General features: G+C 42.4%; 1 protein-coding gene across 4 annotated transcripts in view; it reads left to right on the plus strand.

The window, feature by feature from the left end:
* The window catches only part of SNX13 (sorting nexin 13), a 308,184-nt gene that overhangs the window by 47,252 nt on the left and 234,722 nt on the right, over positions 1–26,210 (plus strand). For 3 of the 4 annotated variants that reach the window (XM_033930949.1, XM_033930947.1, XM_033930946.1), the window contains exons 2-3: positions 9,263–9,375; positions 23,236–23,338. In XM_033930949.1, the coding sequence (XP_033786840.1) occupies positions 9,263–9,375; positions 23,236–23,338 (216 nt within the window). The remainder of the gene's footprint in view (positions 1–9,262; positions 9,376–23,235; positions 23,339–26,210) is intronic. The other variant, XM_033930948.1, reaches the window with a different exon arrangement.

Consider the following 26,210-nt stretch of genomic DNA (forward strand, 5'->3'; position numbering starts at 1 on the left):
CCTGTTACGGTAAGTAACTGCTTTTTTTACCTATGATTTCTAAAACCAGCTCTTTTTTACTTTAGTATCTTATACTGTAATTACCTTTTAGCAGCATTATTTGTGCACAGCTCTGTTTCATGGGATGAAATGCCTATTTATCAGATGGTCAGTTTGTTTTCTAACGTACATCCAAATCACTATTCCAGATTTATTTCTTTTCGATTTAGCAGTTTGCACCACAAGCACTTTCTCATCAATTTGTCTATTTTATTTTGTATAGTGTCCTCCTATCATTGCCCTGTCTCAACGGTATTCAGCTTATTTCCATGGTTGACAGTAAAACTTCTATTTACACCACTGTTCGCTGATCATTCAGGCATAGTTCATGTGCATAGGTTTTCAGGATAAGCAATTTAGGGACTCGCATTTAAAATCTTTGATTGTCTCTTCTTGTTTCTTCTGTTTGTGCATTCTTTGATAAATTGAGTTGCTATAAGGATATAATGCACACTTTGTCACACTTTTTTGAGGGGATGTTTTACAATTTTCACATACTTTATCAGATTCATCACCAATTTGTGTTTTAACCTTGTATTATGTTCATATTTTAGTTTAGTTTCTTTAGTCTTTTGCGTGTTTTTACATCATATGTGATTTGACTCATTATAAGGTATGTTTTTAACTTTAAATATTTAGCAGTTTGTGATTGAATTTCATTTTATATGTATTTTAGCCCTTTAATTGGCAGGTGGTGAAACGGCTGCTTTATGTAACTTGATGTTAAACGAGAGCAACAGTGCCAAGTAACAAGCATTTGGAGATGCATATCTCCCATAAGATATCAATCAGTCAATGTGTTCTTCTATATCAAAATAATTTTCTCTCTCTCTATTGATTCTCTCTATTCTTTGGGGCATCAGACATGCCAGTTGTTCGCCTCAATTTTTGGCGATACAACAATCTTAATGGCTATGGCTGTGGCTTCTTCATTCGCCCACTTGCTGAAGATTTTTTTAGCGTTTTATGTTTTTTAGATTTTTTAAATGTTTTTATATAAAGTGCTTTATGCTTTCACAAATACTTAATGAAATAACTTATCTTAAAAGCGTTGTTTCCTTGGTAAGATCGGGTCAGGGACCTGTCGTATCGACATGTTTCGCCGTGAGGCTTTTTCAAGATTAAGTCCCCTGCACAAATGAAAGAAGACAATATCACTCCTGTCCCCATAACTTTAGTGCATTCATATTCTTAACTTAAACTTTAAGGGAACCATATAGTAAATATAGAACGATATGCTCACCCTTTTTTTTCAATTTTAACTGACCATCCCAATGCTCAACTTTTTTGATCTAACAAAGATGGCCGCGGCGTCTTTTGTTCGGATATAAGTACCTCCCCTGTTCTATGACGTCACTCCTTAGGACACCGAATCAGGGCACACACATTACAGTAAAGTACTCCATTCAACCTCTTGGTTTAAGCCCCCTGGCTCCACTGTGTCCAAACTGTAAATCCATTTCTGTTCCAGCCAATTTAACTTACGTTTGTAATTTCCACCCTCCCACCCGACATTTATACCGTGTTTCCCCCATTATAGGACCTCCTCCTTTAGTAAGACACCCCCCTTTTTTTCCCCACCTGGGAAAAATAAGGCCCCCCCCCGAAAATAAGGCACTATTTGGCAAGCATGTCTTGGCGATACAGTACTGGTACAGAGTACTGGTACAGTACTGGTACAGAGTACTGGTACAGTACTGTATGCGTGGTCACACAACTTCCTGCTTCCGCTGTCCAGGAAAACAAGCCCAGGAACAGCCTCTGTACACCGAGGCCCTGATTCTCCAAAAGTGCGTCCCGATTTTAGGCAGCTGTAGACGTCCTACAGCTGTCTAATCAGCCAATCGGGATGCACGTTTAAAAAAAAAAAATGCTCCCCAGGCAGGCCGCCCGGGAGAGGCGTCCTATACTAAACGCTGATTCTGTAACCGGCGTCTTTAGAGAATCGGGTTAAATTAGACGCGGCCGCTATACTTATGGCAGCAAGGGATCTCCCTGCTGCAATATGTATAGCGGCCGCGGTTGTTGCGGCCGCCTGTCCCATCACCGACAGGAGAATGCCTAACTCCTCCTGTCAGAACCCCGAGCCCCCTCCCCCCCAAACTCGTAATCGCCGATAGGAGGATGCCCAACTCCTCCTGTCGGAACCCCGGACCCCCCTCCCCCCCAAACTCGTAATCGCCGACAGGAGGATGGCCAACTCCTCCTGTCGGAACCCCGGAACCCCCTCCCCCCCAAACTCGTAATCGCCGACAGGAGGATGCCCAACTCCTCCTGCCGGAAAGCCCAACGACCCCCCGCCCCAACTAATCTCCCTCCCCCAACTAACCTTTCAATGTTGGTCAGCTGGACGGGTCTTGCTGCCGTCCAGCCGACGGGTCTGCCTCGTGGAAATGAGACGGCACGCCCCTTCCCGGCCCATTCCCACTAAATCTAAGGCCTGATTGGCCCAGGCTGTAGAAGCCTGGACCAATCAGGCCTTAGGCATAGCGGGTCCGCCCATCCCCACTAATCCTAAGGCCTGATTGGCCAAGGTACCTAGCCTGGGCCAATCAGAACTTAGATTTAGCGGGGATGGACCGGGAAGGGGCGTGCCGTCTCATTTCCACGAGGCAGACCCGTCGGCTGGACGGCAGCAAGACATGTCCAGCTGACCAACATTGAAAGGTTAGTTGGGGGAGGGAGATTAGTTGGGGCGGGGGGTCGTTGGGCTTTCCGGCAGGAGGAGTTGGGCATCCTCCTGTCGGCGATTACGAGTTTAGGGGGGAGGGGGTTCCGGGGTTCCGACAGGAGGAGTTGGGCATCCTCCTGTCGGCGATTACGAGTTTGGGGGGGGAGGGGGTTCCGGGGTTCCGATAAGAGGAGTTGGGCATCCTCCTGTCAGCGATTACGAGTTTGGGGGGGGAGGGGGTTCCGGGGTTCTGACAGGAGGAGTTGGGCATCCTCCTGTCAGCGATTACGAGTTTGGGGGGGGAGGGGGGTCCGGGGTTCCGACAGGAGGAGTTGGGCATCCTCCTGTCGGCGATTACGAGTTTGGGGGGAGGGGGCTCGGGGTTCCGACAGAAGTTAGGCATTCTCCTGTCGGTGATGGGACAGGCGGCCGCTATACATATTGCAGCAGGGAGATCCCTTGCTGCCATAAGTATAGCGGCCGCGTCTAATTTAACCCGATTCTCTAAAGACGCCGGTTACAGAATCGGCGTTTAGTATAGGACGCCTCTCCCGGGCGGCCTGCCTGGGGAGCATTTTTTTTTTTAAAAACGTGCATCCCGATTGGCTGATTAGACAGCTGTAGGACGTCTACAGCTGCCTAAAATCGGGACGCACTTTTGGAGAATCAGGGCCTTAAATGTTTTTCTGGTTTGTGATACAGCTTTTCTGGTTTGTGATGACCTGTACCATATACAGGTAATAAATGTCTTTTTTTCAGCAATAAATGTGTACTGTATTCTTCTTCATGGAAAAATAAGACATCCCCCTGAAAATAAGACCTTGTGCATATTTTGGAGTTTTTAAAAATATAAGACAGTGTCATATATTCGGGGAAACAGGGTATGAGCTATAATACGCCATCTTATATCAGTGCTGTCATGACCATATGTTTCCCAGTGCTGGACTAAAAGGGCATCCATTATTTTATTCACTATCCTTGACTTATGCTCGTTAAGTCTAATGTTCATCTGGCGGCTTGTTCTGCCCACATACATTAAATCGCAAGGACACAGAATGATATATACAACATTCTGTGTCTTGCATGTGGTGTTAGTGCTAGCCTTGATGCAAGTATGTCTATGAGGGGGCTGCCACTCCAGCCCTTCAATTGTGCACGTGCACCATTGGCATTTCTGGCATTTTTGATGACCTTGAATAGTTTGTGTTTCACTTTCCTCCATATAGTATTGGTGACGCGCCAAGCATTCTCCTATATTTTTCCCACGATGATAAGTAATTATGGGGAACTCTTCAAAAACATTTGGAACCGTTTTTAAAATATGCCAATATTTCTTCATACTGTTGATGATATAGTTTGATCCCGTGTAAAAAGGCAACACACACACCATTCTAGAATTTTTCTTTTCCAGATTTATCACCTTTTCTTCCCCTTCTTCCTGGGTGTCAATTGGCGGTTGTAACAATAAATCCCGGTTGGCATATTTTGCTCTGAGGAATGCCTTTCGAATGGCTCTGCTGGGATACCCCCTTGATTTTATCCTATGTTCTAACTGTCTCGATTGATGTAAAAAATCTTGTTCTTATGAGCAGAGCCGCCATAGCCTCAGAAATTGGCCAACCGGTAAATTATATTTCAGTTTGTACGGGTGGTGGCTGTGGAATTTCAATAGGGTATTCCTAGAAACTGGTTTTCGATACAAAGTTGTGGTAAATCAACCATGTTCAAAAGTTATTGTGAGATCTAAAAAATCTATCCTTCCATAGTTGTAATCTGCTGTAAACTGTATACATTCATTTAGACTATTTAGTTCTTGTATAAATGTTACCAAAGTCTCTTCAGAATCTTTCCAAATGACGAAAACATCGTCCAAAAAACGTCTCCACATGCCCACCCTATTAAAACTCTGCATTGAATCATATTATCTTCCATACTTGGTAAATATAGTGTTGCCACCGAGGGGGCCAAAGTCGCCCCCATCTCCACCCCCTGAATTTGCAAGTAGTAGCTGCCGTTGAACCAAAAATAATTGGCTAATATAACTAATTTTGCTAGTTCCAGCAAAAAAGTAGTATGTATCCTAGGTTCACCAGTTCTTTTTTCCAGCACCTCTTTTATAATGTCTAACGCTGCTAACTGTGGGATCATGGTATACAATGATGTTATGTCTAAAGAGGCAAGTATGGGAGTATCAGTGGGCTGCTCAACGTTTTGTAACATACTAATGAAATGTGATGAAACGTTGATCAGCCCACTGATACTCCCATACTTGCCTCTTTAGACATAACATCATTGTATACCATTATCCCACAGTTAGCAGCGTTAGACATTATAAAAGAGGTGCTGGAAAAAAGAACTGGTGAACCTAGGATACATACTACTTTTTTGCTGGAACTAGCAAAATTAGTTATATCAGCCAATTATTTTTGGTTCAACGGCAGCTACTACTTGCAAATTCAGGGGGTGGCGATGGGGGCGACTTTGGCCCCCTCGGTGGCAACACTATATTTAGCAAGTATGGAAGATAATATGATTTATTCCATGCAGAGTTTTAGTAGGGTGGGCATGTGGAGACTTTTTTGGACGATGTTTTCGTCATTTGGAAAGATTCTGAAGAGACTTTGGTAACATTTATACAAGAACTAAATAGTCTAAATCGGGGGTCGGCAACCTGCGGCTCCAGAGCCGCATGCGGCTCTTTTCCACCTTTGCTGCGGCTCCGGTAGTGTGTCACGCAGGCATGCAGCTTACAAGTCCGGCGTCGCGGCGGGAAATAGCCATGCTGAGCAGTGAGCTCAGCACATACACAGATGAAAGCCTTGCTTGCTGATTGGTCCGGCGGCCCCGCCCCGCCGTGCCGCCAGACCAATCAGCAAGCAAGGCTTTCATCTGTGTAGTGCTGAGCTCACTCAGCATGGCTATTTCCCGCCGCGACGCCGGACTTGTAAGATGCACGCCTGAAAAAGAAATCATCCTGGCCGGGGTCGGTGTCATGCTCCGGAGATCTACTGCCTTCCTATCTCCCTCTCCCTTCTACCTGCTTCCGGCCACATCCCCTGCTCCGCGGCTCTCTTCGGCAACTCAGCAGCAGCGATCGACACAAGCTTCTGATGTCGGGGCCTACCCTCTGCGAGTCCCGCTTGTTTCAACTTCCTTTTTCCACAAAGGCGGGACTCGTAGAGGGAAGTCCTCGATGTCGGCAGCTTGTCTTGATCACCGCTGCTGACGAGTTGCTTAAGAGAGCCGCGGAGCAGGGGTTTTTTGCCAGGTGCAGGTAGAAGGGAGAGGGCCAGATGCAGGACTCGTGGGTGAGGGAGCAGAAGAGAGAGAGAAAGAGAGAGGGGAGGGAAACAAAAGGAAATATTTCATACTGGGCTGGGCCGGAGTGGAGGGAGGGTGGAAAGATTCTAGCTACAGGGTGCAGTAACAAAGGAAAAGGGGGGAAAGCTGAAAATGGAGATAGTGACACAAAGAAGAGAAAGGGTAAGCAGGACCTACTGAATAAGGATAGAGATACAGAGGGGACATGAAGAGGAGGTGAAATAGAGACATAGAAGTAATGCTGAAAAAGTGTGTGGGGGGAGATAAAGACATTGAAAGGGCAAATGGTGAACATGGCGTAAAGATAAGGACAGAGACAAATGAAGATTCTGAAAAAGTGGTGAGATAGGGATATAGGTGAGATGGACAATATGGTGATGCTGGAAAATAGGTGGAATGGTAATTCTGACAGACACAGAAGGGAAATGCTGGATCAAGGAGAGATGGGGCTCAGGCTGGATGGAATGAGGAGAAATGCCTTGTTGGCCCGGAACTTCCTCTCCTACGTCAGAATTGATGTCAGGGAGCGGAATGCTGGTCAGCGCAACAGTTCTGCAGGGAAAGCTTGGGACGGCGGTGGCTTGGGGGCTGTTCCCCGATTGCGGTGGCAGCAAACCGAGTGGCTTGGGGGACGGCACGGAGACAGAAAGAAGGAGGAACAGGGAGACAGAAAGAAAAATTTGGGGGAGAGAATGAGGTCTGGAGGAGAGGAAACATACAGGAGGCTGAAAGAAAGGAAGAAAGATTGGATGCACAGTCAGAAGAAGAAAGTGCAACCAGAGACTCATGAAATCACCAAATAGCAAAGGTGGGAAAAATGATTTTATTTTCAATTTAGTGATCCTGTATATAGCATTAAGATAAGAAACAATATATGCAGTGTTAGATTTGTTTTATAATGGTTTTGCGGCTCCAAGTTTTTTTTTCTTTTCGAAAACGGGTCCAAGTGGCTCTTTATGTCTTAAAGGTTGCAGACCCCTGGTCTAAATGAATGTATACAGTTTACAGCAGATTACAACTATGGAAGGATAGATTTTTTAGATCTCACAATAACTTTTGAACATGGTCGATTTACCACAACTTTGTATCGAAAACCAGTTTCTAGGAATACCCTATTGAAATTCCACAGCCACCACCCGTACAAACTGAAATATAATTTACCGGTTGGCCAATTTCTGAGGTACGGCGGCTCTGCTCAGAAGAACAAGATTTTTTACATCAATTGAGACAGTTAGAACATAGGATAAAATCAAGGGGGTATCCCAGCAGAGCCATTCGAAAGGCATTCCTCAGAGCAAAATATGCCAACCGGGATTTATTATTATAACCGCCATCTGACACCCAGGAAGAAGGGGAAGAAAAGGTGATAAATCTGTAAAAGAAAAATTCTAGAATGGTGTGTGTGTTGCCTTTTTACACAGGATCAAACTATATCATCAACAGTATGAAGAAATATTGGCATATTTTAAAAACGGTTCCAAATGTTTTTGAAGAGTTCCCCATAATTACTTATCATCGTGGGAAAAATATAGGAGAATGCTTGGCTCGTCACTGATACTATATGGAGGAAAGTGAAACAAAAACTATTCAAGGTCATCAAAAATGCCAGAAATGCCAATGGTGCACGTGCACAATTGAAGAGCTGGAGTGGCAGCCCCCTCATAGACATACTTGCATCAAGGCTAGCACTAACACCACATGCAAGACACAGAATGTTGTATATATCATTCTGTGTCCTTGCGATTTAATGTATGTGGGCAGAACAAGCCGCCAGATGAACATTAGACTCAACGAGCATAAGTCAAGGATAGTGAATAAAATAATGGATGCCCCTTTAGTACAGCACTGGGAAACGTATGGTCATGACAGCACTGATATAAGATGGCGTATTATAGCTCATATAAAGGTCGGGTGGGAGGGTGGAAATTACAAACGTAGGTTAAATTGGCTGGAACAGAAATGGATTTACAGTTTGGACACAGTGGAGCCAGGGGGCTTAAACCAAGAGGTTGAATGGAGTACTTTACTATAATGTGTGTGCCCTGATTCGGTGTCCTAAGGAGTGACGTCATAGAACAGGGGAGGTACTTATATCCGAACAAAAGACGCTGCGGCCATCTTTGTTAGATCAAAAAAGTTGAGCATCGGGATGGTCAGTTAAAATTGAAAAAAAAGGGTGAGCATATCGTTCTATATTTACTATATGGTTCCCTTAAAGTTTAAGTTAAGAATATGAATGCACTAAAGTTATGGGGACAGGAGTGATATCGTCTTCTTTCATTTGTGCAATGGACTTAATCTTGAAAAAGCCTCACGGCGAAACATGTCGATACGACAGGTCCCTGACCCGATCTTACCAAGGAAACAACGCTTTTAAGATAAGTTATTTCATTAAGTATTTGTGAAAGCATAAAGCACTTTATATAAAAACATTTAAAAAATCTAAAAAACATAAAACGCTAAAAAAATCTTCAGCAAGTGGGCGAATGAAGAAGCCACAGCCATAGCCATTAAGATTGTTGTATCGCCAAAAATTGAGGCGAACAACTGGCATGTCTGATGCCCCAAAGAATAGAGAGAATCAATAGAGAGAGAGAAAATTCTTTTGATATAGAAGAACACATTGACTGATTGATATCTGGTATACTACACTGGTCAATGTAGAAGTTATAGACTGATATATTCACTTATCTCCCATAAGAGCCATAGAAGGCACATGTTGCTTCTGATCAACAATGCCAAATAAAGGGCTAACTTTGTTTATATTCATATTTGTTTATATGTTCAGTCAATAAGATCTTGGACTCCTGAGGCAGGCCCTCTGGCCGAAACACGGTCCATGTTGAGTCTTGATACTTTTATTCATTTGAATACTAATAAATCACCTTGGGTTTGGAGACCTGGACTTCTCTGCTTCCTTCTTTGGATGTCTTGATTTTTGCATAGATTGATATTCCTTACTGACCAGTAAAGTATGTGCTTAAACATTTGCATTTAGGAAGGAACTCTAAAGCTTTCCCAATTAGTTTTATCATAGGCAAAGTAAGAAGAGGTGTGGAAGATTTCTTGCTCATTTCTTATTTCTATCCATTTTCACAAGCTAATAATTGATGTTCATATTAATTTCATTATATTTTTCTCTTTGGTTTTTTATAGCATTAATAGTCTTAATGTTCTTTGTAGGCTTACCACCTACATATGATTCTGTTTTTCTGTTTATCTCTGTTTCAGGCCAGTCTTTCCATATGGGGATGGGGAAGCCTTTGTGTTGTGCTCTTTCTGATAACCTTTGGGCCATTCGCTATATTTTACTTTGCGTTTTATATTCTCTGCTTTGTGGTTGGGTAAGTATATGCTAATGAGATTTATATTTTCCATTTTTGTATAATCTAGGAGTGTTAAACTGGAGTATTTCACTGTATACCGCCTAGAAGTTTGATTAAGCGGTATAAAAAAATTTAAATAAACTTGAAACTTGAGTTTTGCAGTGCTAAAAACGAATCTGATTTTCTAGTGCAATAGGTGTGTCATTCTGGAGAGTAGGGTATTCCCATGTTTGCGAGCTATGCAGAAGGAATCCTTTCCAGGTTTTCAACTCCCCCTTTCTCCATTTGTCTTCTTCTGCCTTCAGTTTTTCCTTTTACACGTGTCTTTCTGAATTGCTATGTATATATTTTTTTATTATTTTCGGTATTACAGCTCCCCAGTGCGGGGATAAGCTTTGCATGTGTGGAAAAGAAGCAGATTTGGGTCTTCAGCCAGCAGGTTAATCCCTTGGGGACCTCTTTGGCCAGCCCACATTAAATTTTGTGGAGCTTGGTCCGTATACCTAATAGCTTAGGTTGCCTACTTAGTTGAGGGATTTGAACGCAAGCTATTAGGCATCCGCAGGGGTCTCAGCGGGGTCCTTCAGGGTGCTGGCTGGGATTTTGCCTCCCCCCCCCCCTTGTGTGCGCAGTTCTCGGTGTTGGAGGACTGGCTGATTGAGGCACAGATTCTTCTCTCAGATCCAGCTGTTGCTTAGAGCTGAGGTAAGCTGTATGTCATAGTGATTAAGGATATTACAGCCTATGCGCAAAATAGGCAGGTTCTGAAAAACCTATTTTTGATGCTTTCTGCCACTTCATCTAGGGTCCCCCACCTTTAAAATTCAGTGTTGTGATTCTTTTTTTAACTTTAGGTTGTTTTTGAGCCATTTTGGGATGCTAAAATGCTGCTGCGGTGGCCATCTTACATTCCCCAGTTTTTTTTTTTGGTTTTTTTTTCAAAGCTCTCCAGATCCTTCAAATCCAGGGCTGTGGAGTCAGAGAAAATGTGTTAACTCCAAATCCTAATAGAGTTAAATTGTATGTCATGAAAATATTATAATGCTTAAATTTATTTCATAGATAATAATTTGATTAACTCATTTTTTCTGGATATGCTTTACTTTTAGAATATATTTTGATATCAAGTTCTTTGATTACAAAATGCAATATATTTTATGATATTTATATAAGTGAAAGTGGCATCCTATGAAGAAAATCACAATGGCAAAAAGAGCATCAACAAAGTGGGCTGTTTTTGAACACTTCACAACAGAGGAGAAACATTTTATGTGCCAGTATATTATAGAAGATGATGATAGTGAAAAACATGTGATGCAAAAATGAATGGCTTTAGAGGTTCTGGCAAAAATGCACCTTTTAAGAGCATAAAATTTAAAAAGACACTTGCAGCATTTTCATCCTAAAGTGTTAGAAGCTATGAATCAGAAAGATAACAGTACTAACATTCCATCTACTTCAGGGCAAAAGAAAGAACAAATATCTACTGGAGGCCAGACACAAATATTAAAATTCTTTGCATCACACAAGTTACTGTAACAATGACACCAAAAAAGTTCAAAAACTAAATCATTGAAATGGCAGTGAAAAATAGTATACCCCTATACTTTTTTTCACAACCGTCTTTTTTAGGTTTAGTTGGAGAAATGGCTAGAAAACTTGAGTTTCTCTAGAAAGAGGAAGTATAAGGAGAATGATAACTGAAGAGGCTAAATGTAAGAACAATGAATTTTGAAAAAGTTTGAAGGAATGTTTTGTCTTTATTAAAATGGATGCATGCACACATCACAGAGTCAATTATTTAGCTATTAATGTTAGATTTGTTGATGAAAGTTGTAGTGTGATAACTCGGACATTAGCAGTAAAGGACATCTAGGCACATCAATCCAGAGAATATCTTCAGAAGTAAGTGGAAGGTATTTTAGAAGATTTTCATTACGTTGCATTACATAGTACTTATTGACTGCTTAACCGTAAGTTCAACGCAGTTTACAAAAGATTACTAACAATAGTCACAATGCATCCTATGTATTGTAACAGATAATGCATCTAATATGGTTTGCTAAATTGAGAAATGAATAAAGTTTATGAAGAAACCATACAAATATTAGAAGATGAAGATACCATTCTTACAAATGATGTACAAATGACCAGCACAGAGAGGGAAGGAGCACACGAAACACAATACAGCTCATTGGCCGACCCCTGATGTAGGTGTTGTATAATAATAATAATAATAATAATAATAACAACTTTATTCTTATATACCGCCAACATTCTTGCGACTTCTAGGCGGTTTACAATGAAGAGAAACTGTACAGACAGCGAATTACAGAGTATAGCATTGAACATCTAGTGATAGTAACAGGAGAGTTACAGGGTCTGTGTATTACATGGTTTCACAATGAGTAGCATTATACAGTCGACGATATTCAGAGCATAAGTAGGAGAAGAGAAAGGAGATTGCGCTTTGAGTTACAAAGGTGCAAGGCTGCGAAGGTGAAAAAGATAACATAAGATGTTGATGAGAAGTAAGTTGTTAACTTGGTACATTTGAACGAAGGACGGGCACCAGTGGGAAAAACTGGTAACAATTAAAGATAGAAATTTTGGCAGAAGAGGGTAGACGGACTCCTTGGGATGGGAGGAGGCTCCGATTTTAGGGGAGAAGTCTGGTTAGGTTATAAATTTCTTAAACAAGGTGGTTTTTAGTTCTTTCCTAAAGATACTATTTGATTCTCTGGCGGCATCAGTGAAGTAGCCTGTCCAAGTTTGCAGTCTACCTGCTTGGAATTTGAATGTTCTATCAAAGAAGGTGCGATATCTACAGCCTATGATATTTGGGTAGGTAAAAAGGTTACGGTTTCTGGTAGGCCTAATAGAGGAATGGAATTTGAAGTGAGGTAGTAGGTAGTTGGGGGCCAGTCCCCAGATTAGTTTATAGCAGAGGCAGGAGAATTTGAATAGAATTCGTGCTTCAATTGGTAACCAATGAAGGAGTTTGTAGAATGGACTAACATGATCGCTCTTCTTTAGTCCGAATATTAGACGGATGGCCGTATTTTGAACTATTCTCAGTTTTCTCACATTTTTTTTAGATATTCCCAAGTAGACAATGTTACAGTAGTCCAGGGTAGATAAAATCAGTGATTGTACCAATATTCTGAAGGATAGCGGGTCGAAGTATGCTTAAACACGGCCCGTGTTGGATCAATAAAAAAAGACAAGTCCTTGTTCATTGTGCTTTTTTTCTGTAATGATCTACAAATGGCAGAAATAGATGAAAGCAGTAAATCTCAAACTTTAGATGATATTGTTGAAGAAGCATCTAAGTTAATTACAATTCAACTTATGCATTGTGCTGTACATACACTGCAACAAGCAATAAGAGATGGATTGAAAGATTGTCGTGCTGCTCAGCCAGGACCCCTAAAACAGATGCTATTCTGCAGAGACCTGTTGGAAAAGGAGCCATTTTGGATCAAGCAACACATTGAGGGAAGCATATATTTGATCATAAAATGTTTGCTTGAACTAAAAGACTTATTTGAAGATTTGGACAACATAAATGTTTCACTATCTGACAGCCTGTGGGTGGAAGTAATGGATTTAGAAAGTAGTTTCTCACCCTTTTACTGTCACCAAGAAGCTGCAATCTGAGGATTTAACACCTGGTAAATTCTTGTTGGAATGGAAAAGTTCGAATAAAAGAGGAGGATTAATTGCTGATGGCATTGTATCTTCAATGAAGAAAAGAGAGGGTATCTTGCTGGATAATCAAATCCTGTTTGCTGCTGTTTATATTGATGCTGTTCAACTCAGTGCACTATGGGGAAGATTCTCAAAACTTTTACGTGTTCTCTAAACTGGTTCCAGCTGGTTTAGCATTCGTATATTTTAGCGGTGGATTATCTAAATGGCTTATCGTGGTCTTTTCCGAGCTTTCTAGCAGTTTCTGACTCAGCCATGCAAATTTATTACAGTGAGATCATTAATATTTAAAGGACCACTCTGGGTGATTCACTTTCATCGCCGGGTGATTCCCTAATCTTGCTGTCCTACTTTTGTGAGCAAAATTTTCCGGCAGGTTTGAGCTGTCATAGCCTTACTTTCTTGTCAGTGCCTGAACACTGATTGGCTCAGGCATTAGCAGCTCTGACCTGCCAGAAATTTTTGACGCCACCAAGCAACCTTCCTGCAGTGGGAGAGATGCCCACTCTCCCCTGCTGCCATACAACAATCCCCGACACCCCCCACACCCCTGCAGTGGGAGAGATGTCCATACTCCCACCTTTGAGCAACCTGTCCGCCACCCATCCCCTCGATAGCGGGCGGGATGCCCACTCCCTCCCGCTGCCGTAGTACCCTTTATGAAACCCGCCGGTTCCACCGACTCCTTTCCCCCTTACCTTGTTTATGAAGTCCAGCTGGAAGAATGTCTACCCCCTCCGGCCAACAGGCCCACCTCTTCAAAATGTTGGGCCTTCCCCTTCTTGGTGCATTCTGTGATGCACCAGGGAGGAGCCTAGGCTTCTGATTGGCCCAGGATGCACCAGGGAGAGTAAGCCCGCCATTTTGAAGAGGCGGACTTGCTTGCTTGAGGGGGTAGGCATCCTTCCGGCCGGCCTTCGTAAACAAGGTAAGGGGGCGGGGGGTCATTTACATGTGGTGAAAGGGAGTGGGTATCTCTCCCGCTGCCGGAGTTTGTTGAGGGTTGTTGCATGGTGATTGAAAGGAGTAGACATAAGAACATAAGAATAGCCTTACTGGGTCAGACCAATGGTCCATCAAGCCCAGTAGCCCGTTCTCACGGTGGCCAATCCAGGTCACTAGTACCTGGCCCAAACCCAAGGTGTATCAATATTCCATGCTGCCGATACAGGGTAAGCAGTGGCTTCCCCCGTGTCTTTCTCAATAACAGACTATGGACTTTTTCTCCAGGAACTTGTCCAAACCTTTCTTAAAACTAGCTATTCTCTCCGCTCTTACCACATTCTCTGGCAACATGTTCCAGAGCTTAACTATTCTCTGAGTGAAATTTTTTTTCCTCCAATTGGTTTTAAAAGTATTTCCCTATAACTTCATTGAGTGTCCCCTAGTCTTTGTAATTTTTGACAGAGTGAAAAATCAATCCACTTGTATCCGTACTACTTCACCCTGGATTTTGTAGACTTCAATCATATCTCTCCTCAGCCGTCTCTTTTCCAAGCTGAAGAGCCCTAACTGGTTTAGTCTTTCCTCATATGAGAGGAGTTCCATCCCCTTTACCATCTTGGTCGCCCTTCTTTGAACCTTTTCCAGCACCACTATATCTTTCTTGAGATAAGGAGACCAGAATTGAATGCAATACTCCAGATGAGGTCGCACCATGGAGCGATACAGGGGCATTATAACATTCTTAGTCTTGTTAACCATTCTTTTTTAATAATTCCTAACATACTATTTGCTTTTTTGTCCGCCACCCTACATTGGGCGGAAGATTTCATTTTATTGTCTATGATGACACCCAGATCCTTTTTTTGGGCGCTAATCCCCAATGTGGACACTAGCATCCGGTAACTGTGATTCAGGTTATTCTTCCCAATGTGCATCACTTTGCATTTGTCTACATTAAATTTCATCTGCCATTTGGACGCTCAGTCTTCCAATTTCCTAAGGTCCGCCTGCAATTTTTCACAATCCGCATGCATTTTAATAACTTTGAACAGTTTAGTGTCATCTGCAAATTTAATCACCTCACTCATCGTTCCAATTTCCATATCATTTATAAATAAGTTAAATAGCACCGGTCCCAGTACAGACCCCTGCGGTGCTTCTCTGTTTACTCTCCTCCAATGAGAAAAATGACCATTTAACCCTACCCTCTGTTTTCTATCTGATAACCAATTCCCAATCTACAACTGAACTTTGCCACCTATACCATAACACTTTAATTTTCTCAGGAGCCTTTCATGAGGAACTTTATCAAAAGCTTTCTAAAAATCTGGATATCAACTGGCTCACCTTTATCCACATGTTTATTCATACCTTCAAAGAAGTCAAGCAAATTTGTGAGGCAAGATCTCCTTCGGCTGAACCCATGCTGACTCCGTCTTATTAAATCATCTTTGTCTACGTGTTCCACAATTTTATTTTTTTTAATCATTTCTACCATTTTGCCTGGCACCAAAGTGAGGCCTATCGGTCTGTAATTTCCCGTATCTCCCCTGGAAGCCTTTTAAAAAATCGACGTAACATGGGCCACCCTCCAATTTTCAAGTACTCTAGACGATTTTAGCGACAGGTTGCAGATCACTATCAGCAGGTCAGCAATTTCATTTTTTGAGTTCCTTTAATACCTTAGAATGTATACTATCCGGTCCTGGCGATTTAACACTTTTTAACTTGTCGATTTGGCTTAGCACATCTTCCAGATTCACCGAGATTTCTTTCAGTTCCTCTGCATCATCACCCTTGAAAACCATTTCCAGTCAACCTCTCCTTTTGCTGGGGGGGATGGTGTTGCTTGACGTCAGCAGTGGGAGGGAGTGGGCATTCATCCTTCTTGCTGATCTTCGATTTGGGGGGATGGTTTGTGTGTTTATTCTGCGCATGTGCCGATTGCTATTACCAGTGATCGGCACATGCAAATTTAATGACCCTCCGTAAACCTCATTTGCATGTGAGTTTTTTAAAAGAATGACTCGCCTTTTTGAAATCGCCTTTTTGCAGCAACATCTGCGACAGCTGCCCTTTAGATTTTACCACAAACATTTGAGAATCTTCCCCTCAGTGTCACATGCACAAAACTCACCATGTGTTTGACGATCATTGCTAAACCAGTTTTAACCGGTTTAGCGTCTAAGTATTTCAGCTATTGATACACAAAACAACAAATTGTGGTCTTTTCCATGGCTTGTAGCAGCCTCCGATTATCATATGTAAATACATTACAACAAGCTCATCAGTATTAAAATGAGCACTCCTGTTGGTGCCCACATGATGCAATAAATGAAGCACTAGTTTTTAATGCTCCAAAATCTCCCGACAGGTCTGGAGGTGCTGGTAGCATAAAAAAGTGCTGAACAGCAGCTTATTTTTAATGGGCATAAATGTTATGCATGAATTAAGCACAATATCTGTCCCCATTAAAAAGTTGTGCTGGGACCCCCACCCATGATGGCCCAAACCCCCTGAACTTAAAAAAAAAATCTGCAGGAGGGAAGCACACTCCCTCCTGCCTCAGCTACCTTGAAATCCCCCCATTCCCACCTTTGAATTAAAGAACAGCAGGATGAATGGCCACTCCCTCCTGCTGCCGGAGCCCCTCGCATACCTCTGACAACCCCCCCTCCCAAACCTCCAACACCCATACCTTTTTTTATGAAAATCTGTCAGGAGGGATATTCACTCTCTCCTTCCGGTAGGCCCATCTCTTCAAATGGCGGGCCTTCCCCTTCCTGGTGGATCCTAGGATGCACTGGGAGGGGCCCAAGACTCTGATTAGCCCAATGGGCATCCCTCTTGCCGATCTTTCATTTAAAGTTGGAGATGTTTGCCGTGGGGGGGGGGGAGAGGCAGTGGCAGCAGCAAAAGGAGGGTAGAGTGTGGTGCTGTGGTTAAAGCTACAGCCGCAGCATCCTAATGGTTGTAGGTTCAAACCCTGCTGCTCCTTGTGACCCTGGGCAAGTCACTTAATACCCCCACTGCCCCAGGTACATTAGATAGATTGTGAACCCATCGGGTCAGACAGAAAAAAATGCTTGAGTACCTGAATAAATTTATGTAAACTGTTCTGAGCTTCCTGGGGAGAACGGTATAGAAAAATAAATAAATAAAAATACCTCCTGCCTATCTTCAGTTTAAAGAAGGGAAGGGGGATCCTGGTGGTTGTGGCAGGAGGGAGTGGGCTTCCCTCTTGCCAATTTTTTTTTTAATTATTATTTTTTAAGTTCGGGAGTGTGAGCCGTTGTTGGGGGGTGTCCTGGCAGGACTTTTTATTTATTTATTTTTTAATAGGCACACACATCTGTATCCATTAAATAAAACAAACCTATTCTTCCTACCCTGAACAGCTGAGCGGCAGGAGACTTTTTCATGGCTTTCCCTGCTGGCTCTGCACATGTGTCAGTCGCTTTCTTCAAGAACTGATCAGATGGGATTACGGTGGCCTTCTGGGAAACTCATTTCCATGTGAAATTGTTTGAACATCAATCGCATTCAAATCTGACTATTCAAACCTGACTATTTACCGGCCCCACAGCGACCCACAGGATTTTAATGGTGATTTTAGAGAATCCGGGCCTCAATGCAGCATGAGGCCTTGTTGCAAGGAGTTGAACAGCATCCCAGTCTTTATCCTGCCTATCTTAAGAAGACATTGAGTGCTTGAGTGTTTGGAACATCATTGACCAAAGTGTACATGTTTAGATATTAGCGAAGTATATTAAATTTCTGTTTTTTCCACAATAAAGTACAGATATTGAAGGTTCATTTAATAAAATACTTCTAGATTTTTGCATAAAATGTCTTATCATTATTTGATGACAGAAGAATATTTTCCTATTTTGTGGCTGTAACACTGTATTAGTGGGGTTTTAAGGACTCTAACTCCACTTGTAATAATAATATTGGAGAATCTAGTGTTATTTCTGTACTGGTTTATTGTAATTTTTCATTAAAACAGATGACATAAATCTCTTTATAGCAATGTATCATTGCTGAGTGTGAAAACATAAAAGTTATAGTTATAGATCTTGAACTAAATAGGTAAAGGCGGAATAGAAAACCTGATATGACATAATACCAATACATATGCTCCATTAAGCAAAAAAAAAGCAAATTTTAAGAAAACAGAGCTTTATATAAAATCAGTGGCTTTGTGGAACCCTAGCAGGGCCGGATTTTCCTATAGGCTAACTAGGCTTCAGCCTAGGGCCTCAAGATCAAGAGGGGCCTACATTCAAATTGTTAGCAAAATTAAAATTACAGTGGAACCTTGGTTTACGAGCATAATTCGTTCCAGAAGCATGTGCCTCAGGCCGCGCCCCCAGGTGGGACCTAAGGCTCCAGGGCCTATTCTGATTGGCCCTGGGGGTGTCGTGGGGGTTAGCCAGGGGGGTCGCGGGTCGGCTGGGGGGGGCGGTCGGAGGTTCTTGGGGGGGGCGGTCGTTGGAGGGAGGGGGGTTTGCGTCGAGGGCAGGAGGCCCTGGATCCCTCCTGCCCGTAATGTAGTGGGGGTAGGGGGTCGCCGTGGCCAGGAGGGTTTGGGCTCCCTCCTGGCCCGATATTGTCGGGGAGTTGGGGAGTCGGCCGGGCAAGAGGGCTTGGGCTCCCTCTTGCTCCGATCGTGGAGAGTCAGGACAGCGCACGGAGAGGCGGGGCAATGCACGGAAAGTCAGGGAGGGTGAACGGAGAGTCGGGACAGCGCACGGAGAGTCGGAGCAGTGCACGGAAAGTCAGAGAGGGTGAACGGAGAGTTGGGACAGCGCACGGAGAGGCGGGGCAGTGCACAGAAAGTCAGGGAGGGTGAACGGATAGTTGGGACAGCGCACGGAGAGTCGGGGAGGGCGAAAGGAGAGTCGGGGTGGCCAGAGGAGAGTCGGGGCGGGCGAAAGGACAGTCGGGCTGCATGCACGGTATACCCGTGAGCGCGGTGTACAAAAGTTTTTGTACATAAAATCGTGGTTTCTGCGCGCTATACCCGTGTGCGCGTTTTACACGGGTGCGTGTTATCTGCGTGAAAATACGGTACTGCTTTTCACATGCCAGTCGAGAGAAAACATCTTACTTCTCATCTTTTGGTCTCCAGATTCATGAAAGGACTTTTCAATGTTAAACCACCTCTCAAACCTCCTTCTGTAGTCTGGGACCTTAATGTAGTTCTTTTCAGGTTGATGAAGCCACCATTTGAATCAATGGCCACAGCTCATCTCAAGTTTCTTACCTGAAAAGCTATTTTTCTTATCTCGCTCACTTCGGCCAGGAGGGTCAGTGAGTTACAAGTGTTGGTGGCAGATCCATGATAAAGTGGTTCTACGCACACATCCAAAGTTTCTCCCGAAAGTTGTCACGGAGTTTCATTTCAATCAGTCGATTGTTCTTCCAGTTTTCTTCCCTAAGCCTCATTCTCATGCTGAGAAATGGCGCTGCACACTCTGGACTGTAAATGTGCTTTGGCCTATTACATTGACAGGACAAAGCCCCATAGAACATCTCCCCAACTGTTCATCTCATTTGAATCTAACAAGTTGGGGCATCCTGTTTCCAAGAGAACAATTTCCAACTGGTTGGCTACATATAAATCGTTCTGCTATGCTCAGACTGGACTGCATCTGGAGAATCGTGTCATAGCCCACAAAATCAGAGCTATGGCAGCTTCTGTAGCTTTCTTCAGATCTACTCATATTGAGGAAATCTGTAAAGCTGCCACCTGCATTCATCTCGCATTATTGTCTGGAGTCTTTCTCCAGATAGGATTTATTTTCTTAAGGGCCAACTCTCCCACCATCCCATTATAGTTAGTTTGGAGGTCACCCATGTATGAGAATATGCTGCCTGCTTGTCCTAGGATAAAGCACAGTTACTTACTGTAACAGGTGTTATCCAGGGACAGCAGGCAGATATTCTCAAAACCAACCCTCCTCCCCTGGTTGGCTTCTCAGCTAGCTTATCTTAACTGAAGGACTGTGAACCTACGTTGGGCGGGAAGGCACTCGTGCATGCGCGGTGAGAGCTGATCGCTAACTTTCTAAACTTAAAGTTGCGATTCAATTTTCAAGTGTCCATACCAGGGCTCCGTCGGTGACATCACACATGTCTCTCGATAACACCTGTTACAGTAAGTAATTGCTTTTCATTCATCCTATATTTAAGCATCTTGACCCCAAGTATAAAGTTCAGATAGCTCCAGGTCATGATAAACCTCAGTTACCGCACCATTCCATGATCTTAGAGGTGGTATTAACGAAGAGTAAAACTACCAAATCACCTTTTCAATATCCACTAGGAAAAGATTCCAAGATTTTAGACACAGATGTAAGGAAAGTTTACCCTAGAGCCATGTTAGCTCAACACATAACAGCTCATCAGTTACAAATCCTTTATTATCAACATTCTCAGCTATACAAAGCTCTGGATTTGTTAGCTACTGGACTTCTTTTAGACCATTTTAATATTAAAGAATGTACTTTAAATTTAATTAAAAACACATATAACATGTATGATACTGTTTCAAGAATTGCTGCAGTCTCAATATGGACTTGTGCTCCAGGAAATTGTCCAAACCCTTCTTAAAACCAGCTATGCTATCCGCTTTTACCACAATCTCTGGCAATGCATTCCAGAGCTTAACTATTCTCTGAGTGATAAAATATTTCCTCCTATTGGTTTTAAAAGTATTTCCCTGTAACTTTGAGTGTCCCCTAGTCTTTGTAATTTTTGATGGAGTGAAAAATCGATCCACTTGTACCCGTTCTATTCCACTCAGGAATTTGTATACTTCAATCATATCTCCCCTCAGCTGTCTCTCTTCCAAGCTGAAGAACCCTAACCTTTTTAGTCTTTCCTTTTATGAGAGGGGTTCCATCCCCTTTATCATCTTGGTCACTCTTCTTTGAACCTTTTCTAGTGCTGCTATATCTTTCTTGAGATAAGGAGATCAGAATTTAATGCAATACTCCAGGTGAGATCGCACCATGGAATGATACAGAGGCATTATAACATTCTTAGTCTTATTAACCATCTCTTTTTAAATAATTCCTAGCAGCTTGTTTGCTTTTTTGGCTGCTGCTACACATTGGGTGGAAGGTTTCATTGTATTGTCTACAATGCAACCCAGATCCTTTTCTTGGGCGCTAACCCCCAAGGTGGACCCTAGCATCTGGTAACTGTGATTTGGATTATTTTTCCCAATGTGCATCACTTTGCATTTGTCCACATTAAATTTCATTTGCCACTTGGAAGCCTAGTCTTCCAATTTCTTAAGGTCTGCTTGCAATTTTTCATAATCTGCATGCGTTTTAACAACTTTGAACAATTTACCCCCTCTTTTACGAAACTGCGATAGCAGTTTCTAGCTCGGGGAGCCGTGCTGCTCCCGACGCTCATAGGAATTCAATTCTACTATTCTCGGTGGCAATGACATCATCAAGGCAGGGGGAGGAGGATGGACTACTGATTGGATTACAAAATTTTTATATCTCTAAAGAGGGCTGTTTTGCATTAAAATCTAAAGAAAACAAATATGTGTATCTGAATTATCCAGTTATCCACTAGTGCTGCCCGATTCAGGAAAAAAAAAATCTCGATTCGATTCAGCCTATTGAATTGATTTTTCGATTCGATTTTCCTGCCCAATTGGGTGGTTTTTTCCAAATATCATGGTGGGTTTATTTTATAGCCTCTTCACCCCCTTTGCCCTCTCCTACCCACACTGGTCCAGTGGTGTAAACAAAATAAACAATCAAAAAATACATTTCCTCTCTCTGTTAAATCCTAGCTCACATTCGCGGTCTAACACCAGCTCTGGAAGGATACACATTTCAAATCTGACATATTGTAATCACAAAACAGAAAATAAAATTATTTTTCCTACCTTTTGTTGTCTGGTCATTTTTCAAATCATGTTGGCCCCATGTTGGTCTGGTTGTCTTCTGATCCAGGCTCTCCTTCTTTCTCCTTTCTCCATGCTAACCATCCATCTTCCATCTCTGTCCTCCCTTTCTGTTTCCCTTTCCTCCCCTGGAGGTCTGGCATCTTTCCTTTTGTTCATCTCCATCCCCATGCAGCTGTAGCAATGGACCCCACCATCCACAGATCCACCATCTCTCCTTTCTCAACTACCCTGTCATCCAGCATCTCTCTTCTATGTCCCTGTCCCTGTCCCTATTCTCCTCTCCAGTACTGTCCCCGTTGTGTCCCTGTTCCTATGCTCCCTCCATGCCCAGCATCTTATCTCTCTCCATATCCAGCTTCTTATTTCTCTCTTCCTTGCCTCCTGTATCCCCTTCCCCAGGTTCAGGCTTTCTCCTAGTATCTCTCCTGCCATCCTGCACCCTGCCCACCTACTTTGTAGCAGTATCTGTCTCTCTTGTACCCTTCTCCTTGTGGTCTTGCATTTCTCTCTCCCTCTCTCCATTAGTCCAGTAAAAGGAGCCCCTGGTTCCACTCACAATTGATTGTTGAGCACTTTTCACAAAAAGATTCTTGTTTTGACAATATTAAAGATGCAAATACCTTTAGTTAACTAATATTTGCCATGTATGCCATAAATGCCTTACATGACAATAACTGTCAAGATGGCTTCAGCTTCCTAAACAAATAAAAGTAGCCTGTACAAATAAGTCAACCATAACTTAAAATAAGTAACAAAGTCCAGTATAGCTGTTGAGCACTACATGGTTGCAAACGTTTGGTCATGACTGTATATTTGTAGATGAATACCAGATTACAGCTTTGTTGTTACTGTATGTATTGTTTGCACTGAATAAATTGTAAGCTCAGATAAGTAGAGACAATTCATCATATATCTCATTACAGCTCTGCATACAGTCTTATATATAGAAACCATGATAATATTAACTTACAGTAATTGGGCTGGTATTACAATCTAGTTTGAGGCTCCTTGAATATGACAACCTATAAAATAATATGTAAATAAAACAAGAAATTGTTTTAGAATGATGCTTACTTTTGAACTGGCAGCAAAAGACATTTTATTTGGAAAGTGTTTATTCTGCATAAGCAGTTCAATAAAATAAATTACTTCTGCTCTTGTTTGTCTTAAATTTTATAACACCATGATTTATATTACTTAAGGCAAATGATTTAACTACGAAAATGATTATAAACAATACTTACATACTAGTCCTTTTTTAAACACCATTGTTCTTTTTCTAGAGGTTTTGCCATTACTCTCTTGTTTGGAAAAACAAATTCAGAAAAATATCTTGAAAAATGGGAGCACTCTTTTCTTCCATCACCATCTACTGGAGTTCTTAAGGTAATCTATTTTTTCTTTTACATAATATAACATTGTTTGGGTGTTTTTACCAGTGAGTGACAGAACACAAGTTGAATAAGTTAGTGAAAAAGTACATATTGCATGAGTGTATAAGAAATAGAGCATGATGTGAATCCTGCATATGGGACATGTGACTTGAAACAGTACATTCCTTGAAGACTTACTTTTTAGAGTTGACCTTAGTTAAATCACTGTCATTTGTTAGATGTTCTCCTTGGCTGTCTACAATTTGCGGAAACAAATTACTATTGTATTGACATATTTAATGGGCTTTTTCAGCCTTATGGACATGACCATAATAGCCTTACTGGGTCAGACCAATGGTCCATCAAGCCCAGTAGCCCGTTCTCACGGTGGCCAGTTCAGATCACTAGTACCTGGCCAAAACCCAAGAAGTATCAATATTCCATGCAGTGGCTTCCCCCATGTCTTTCTCAATAACAGACTATGGACTTTTCCTCCAGGAACTTGTCCAAACCTTAAAACCAGCTACGCTATTTGCTCTTACCCCAACCTCTGGCAACGCATTCCAGAATTTAACTATTCTCTGAGTGAAAAAAAATTCCTCCTATTGGTTTTAAAAGTATTTCCCTGTAACTTCGAGTGTCCCCTAGTCTTTGTAATTTTTGATGGAGTGAAAAATCGATCCACTTGTACCCGTTCTACTTCACTCAGGATTTTGTAGACTTCAGTCATATATCCCCTCAGCCGTCTCTTTTCCAAGCTGACGAGCCCTAACCTTTTTAGTCTTTCCTTATAAGAGAGGAGTTCCATCCCCTTTATCATGGGTATTCCAGTTTGATTACATCTGACTGTAAAGTTGTTTGTGGGTCATTGCTGTTAATCAGAATTGCCTTTGCTTCCTGCTAAACCATTCAGACTGATGGGTCATGCCATTCTACCAGCATATGGATGTAGAGCACATGACTCTACTGCAAAATTACCAATTTTTTAAATAACCTAGCATGCTTGAAGCAGTAAGCATACAAATTACTGCTGTGTTCATATTACAGCAATAATCTGCAGATCATTGCTAAATGCTATCCTTTCTGTCACTGTGTGAGCAGTGATTGGCTCACATTCTGACAAGAAGGGTGACATAAAAAACCCACACATTGGCATTTGCATTAGCCCCCTCCCCCTTTTTGAACTGAAGAACCTTCGCCTGATGATGTAGTGGCCCCCTTCTCTGTCCCCCAGCCTTCCCTTCCCTGATGACCCAATCTCCACCCCATACACAGTTCAAAGTATTTTATTGGTAGTCTAGTGCCCCCCATACCCAATACACATACACTCCCACCCATACTCTCTTCCTCTGTATATTTTCCCTGGTAGTCTTGTGACCTATCTTCCCCTTTAATCTCTGACTCATATCTTCTTTCCCTGATTTAAAAATAAAATAATAGATACTCACTGGTATCTTGTGGCACTCGCCCACTTGCTCCTACCTCTGCCATATGAAGGAAAAATATTCCTTTTATATGGCAGACAGGCTCTGCCTGGTGCATTCCCAGGGTGCACCATGTGGAGCAGGGTACCACTGGAAGCATGAGCAAGTGAGCATCACTGCTGTCTCCCATAAAGGTATGGAGAGTGAGAAAAAGAGGGGTTGATTGAAGTAAGGGATTAGGATGAATGAGCCACTAGACCACCAGGGAAATGCTTAGAATTATAGGTGGGTGGGAGTCAGGTTATTATGGAGGGGAGGAAGAAATTGGGCCACTAGACTACCAGATGGAGGTTCTTTGGTTAAGGGAAGGAAGGAGGGTGCTGATACCAGGTACCCAGGGCAGGGTAGTCAGGTTTGGGGGAGAGACTCCTCTCAATCATCCCTTCTGCACTGCCCTGGACCTTGGCAAAAAATTTCCCATGTTAGCTGCATATGCAAAACTTTTTGTTTTGTTTTTCATGCCACAGGTTGGCTTATTACCGTATTTACCTTTATTTTAATGCATTATGCTGTCAATGCTCCATATAAGTTAACACCTGTGCTGAAACACTATTTACATTGCAAACCTATTGCAAAAGTATGCCAACCCTGTATAGGAAATTTTCTGCCTTGGTTCCTGAGTTTTTATTTATTTATTAATTTTCTATACCATTCTCTCAAGGGAGCTCAGAACAGTTTACAGTGCTCCCTTGTAAATTTGCGGTCGGCGGTTCGTGGTCCCGGTCATTTGTGGTATTTTCCGACCACGAATGACCAGGCAAGAGAGGGCAGCTGGAGCTCCGGCGAATGAAGGAAATCACTCGCTGTATCCTCCGACCGCCTCTTCCTGTACTAAAGTTGGGCCTTACCAATCAGGAGCTGCGTGATAAGGAGACCACAATTGAACACAATACTCCATGTGAGGTCGTACCATGGAGCGATACAGAGGCATTATAATATTCTTAGTCTTGTTAAGCATCCCTTTTTAAATAATTCCTAGCATTCTGTTTGCTTTTTTGGCCACCGATGCACATTGAGCAGAAGGTTTCATCGTATTGCCTACAATGACGCCCAGATCCTTTTCTTGGGCACTAACTCCCAAGGTGGGCCCTAGCATCTGGTAATTTTTCCCAATGTGCATCACTTTACATTTATCCACATTAAACTTCATCTACCAGTTGGATACCCAGCCTTCCAATTTCCTAAGGTCTGCCTAAATTTTTTACAATCCACATGCGTTTTAACAACTTTGAACAGTTTAGTGTTATCTGCAAATTTAATCACCTCGCTCGTCGTTCCAATTTCAATGTCATTTATAAATAAGTTAAATAGCATCAGTCCCAGTACAGATCCCAGTGGCACGCCACTGTTTACTCTCCTCCCTTGATAAAAATGACCATTTAACCCTACCCTCTGTTTTCT

The sequence above is a fragment of the Geotrypetes seraphini genome, chromosome 2 (genome assembly GCF_902459505.1).
Source record: "Geotrypetes seraphini chromosome 2, aGeoSer1.1, whole genome shotgun sequence".
Classification (NCBI taxonomy): domain Eukaryota; kingdom Metazoa; phylum Chordata; class Amphibia; order Gymnophiona; family Dermophiidae; genus Geotrypetes; species Geotrypetes seraphini.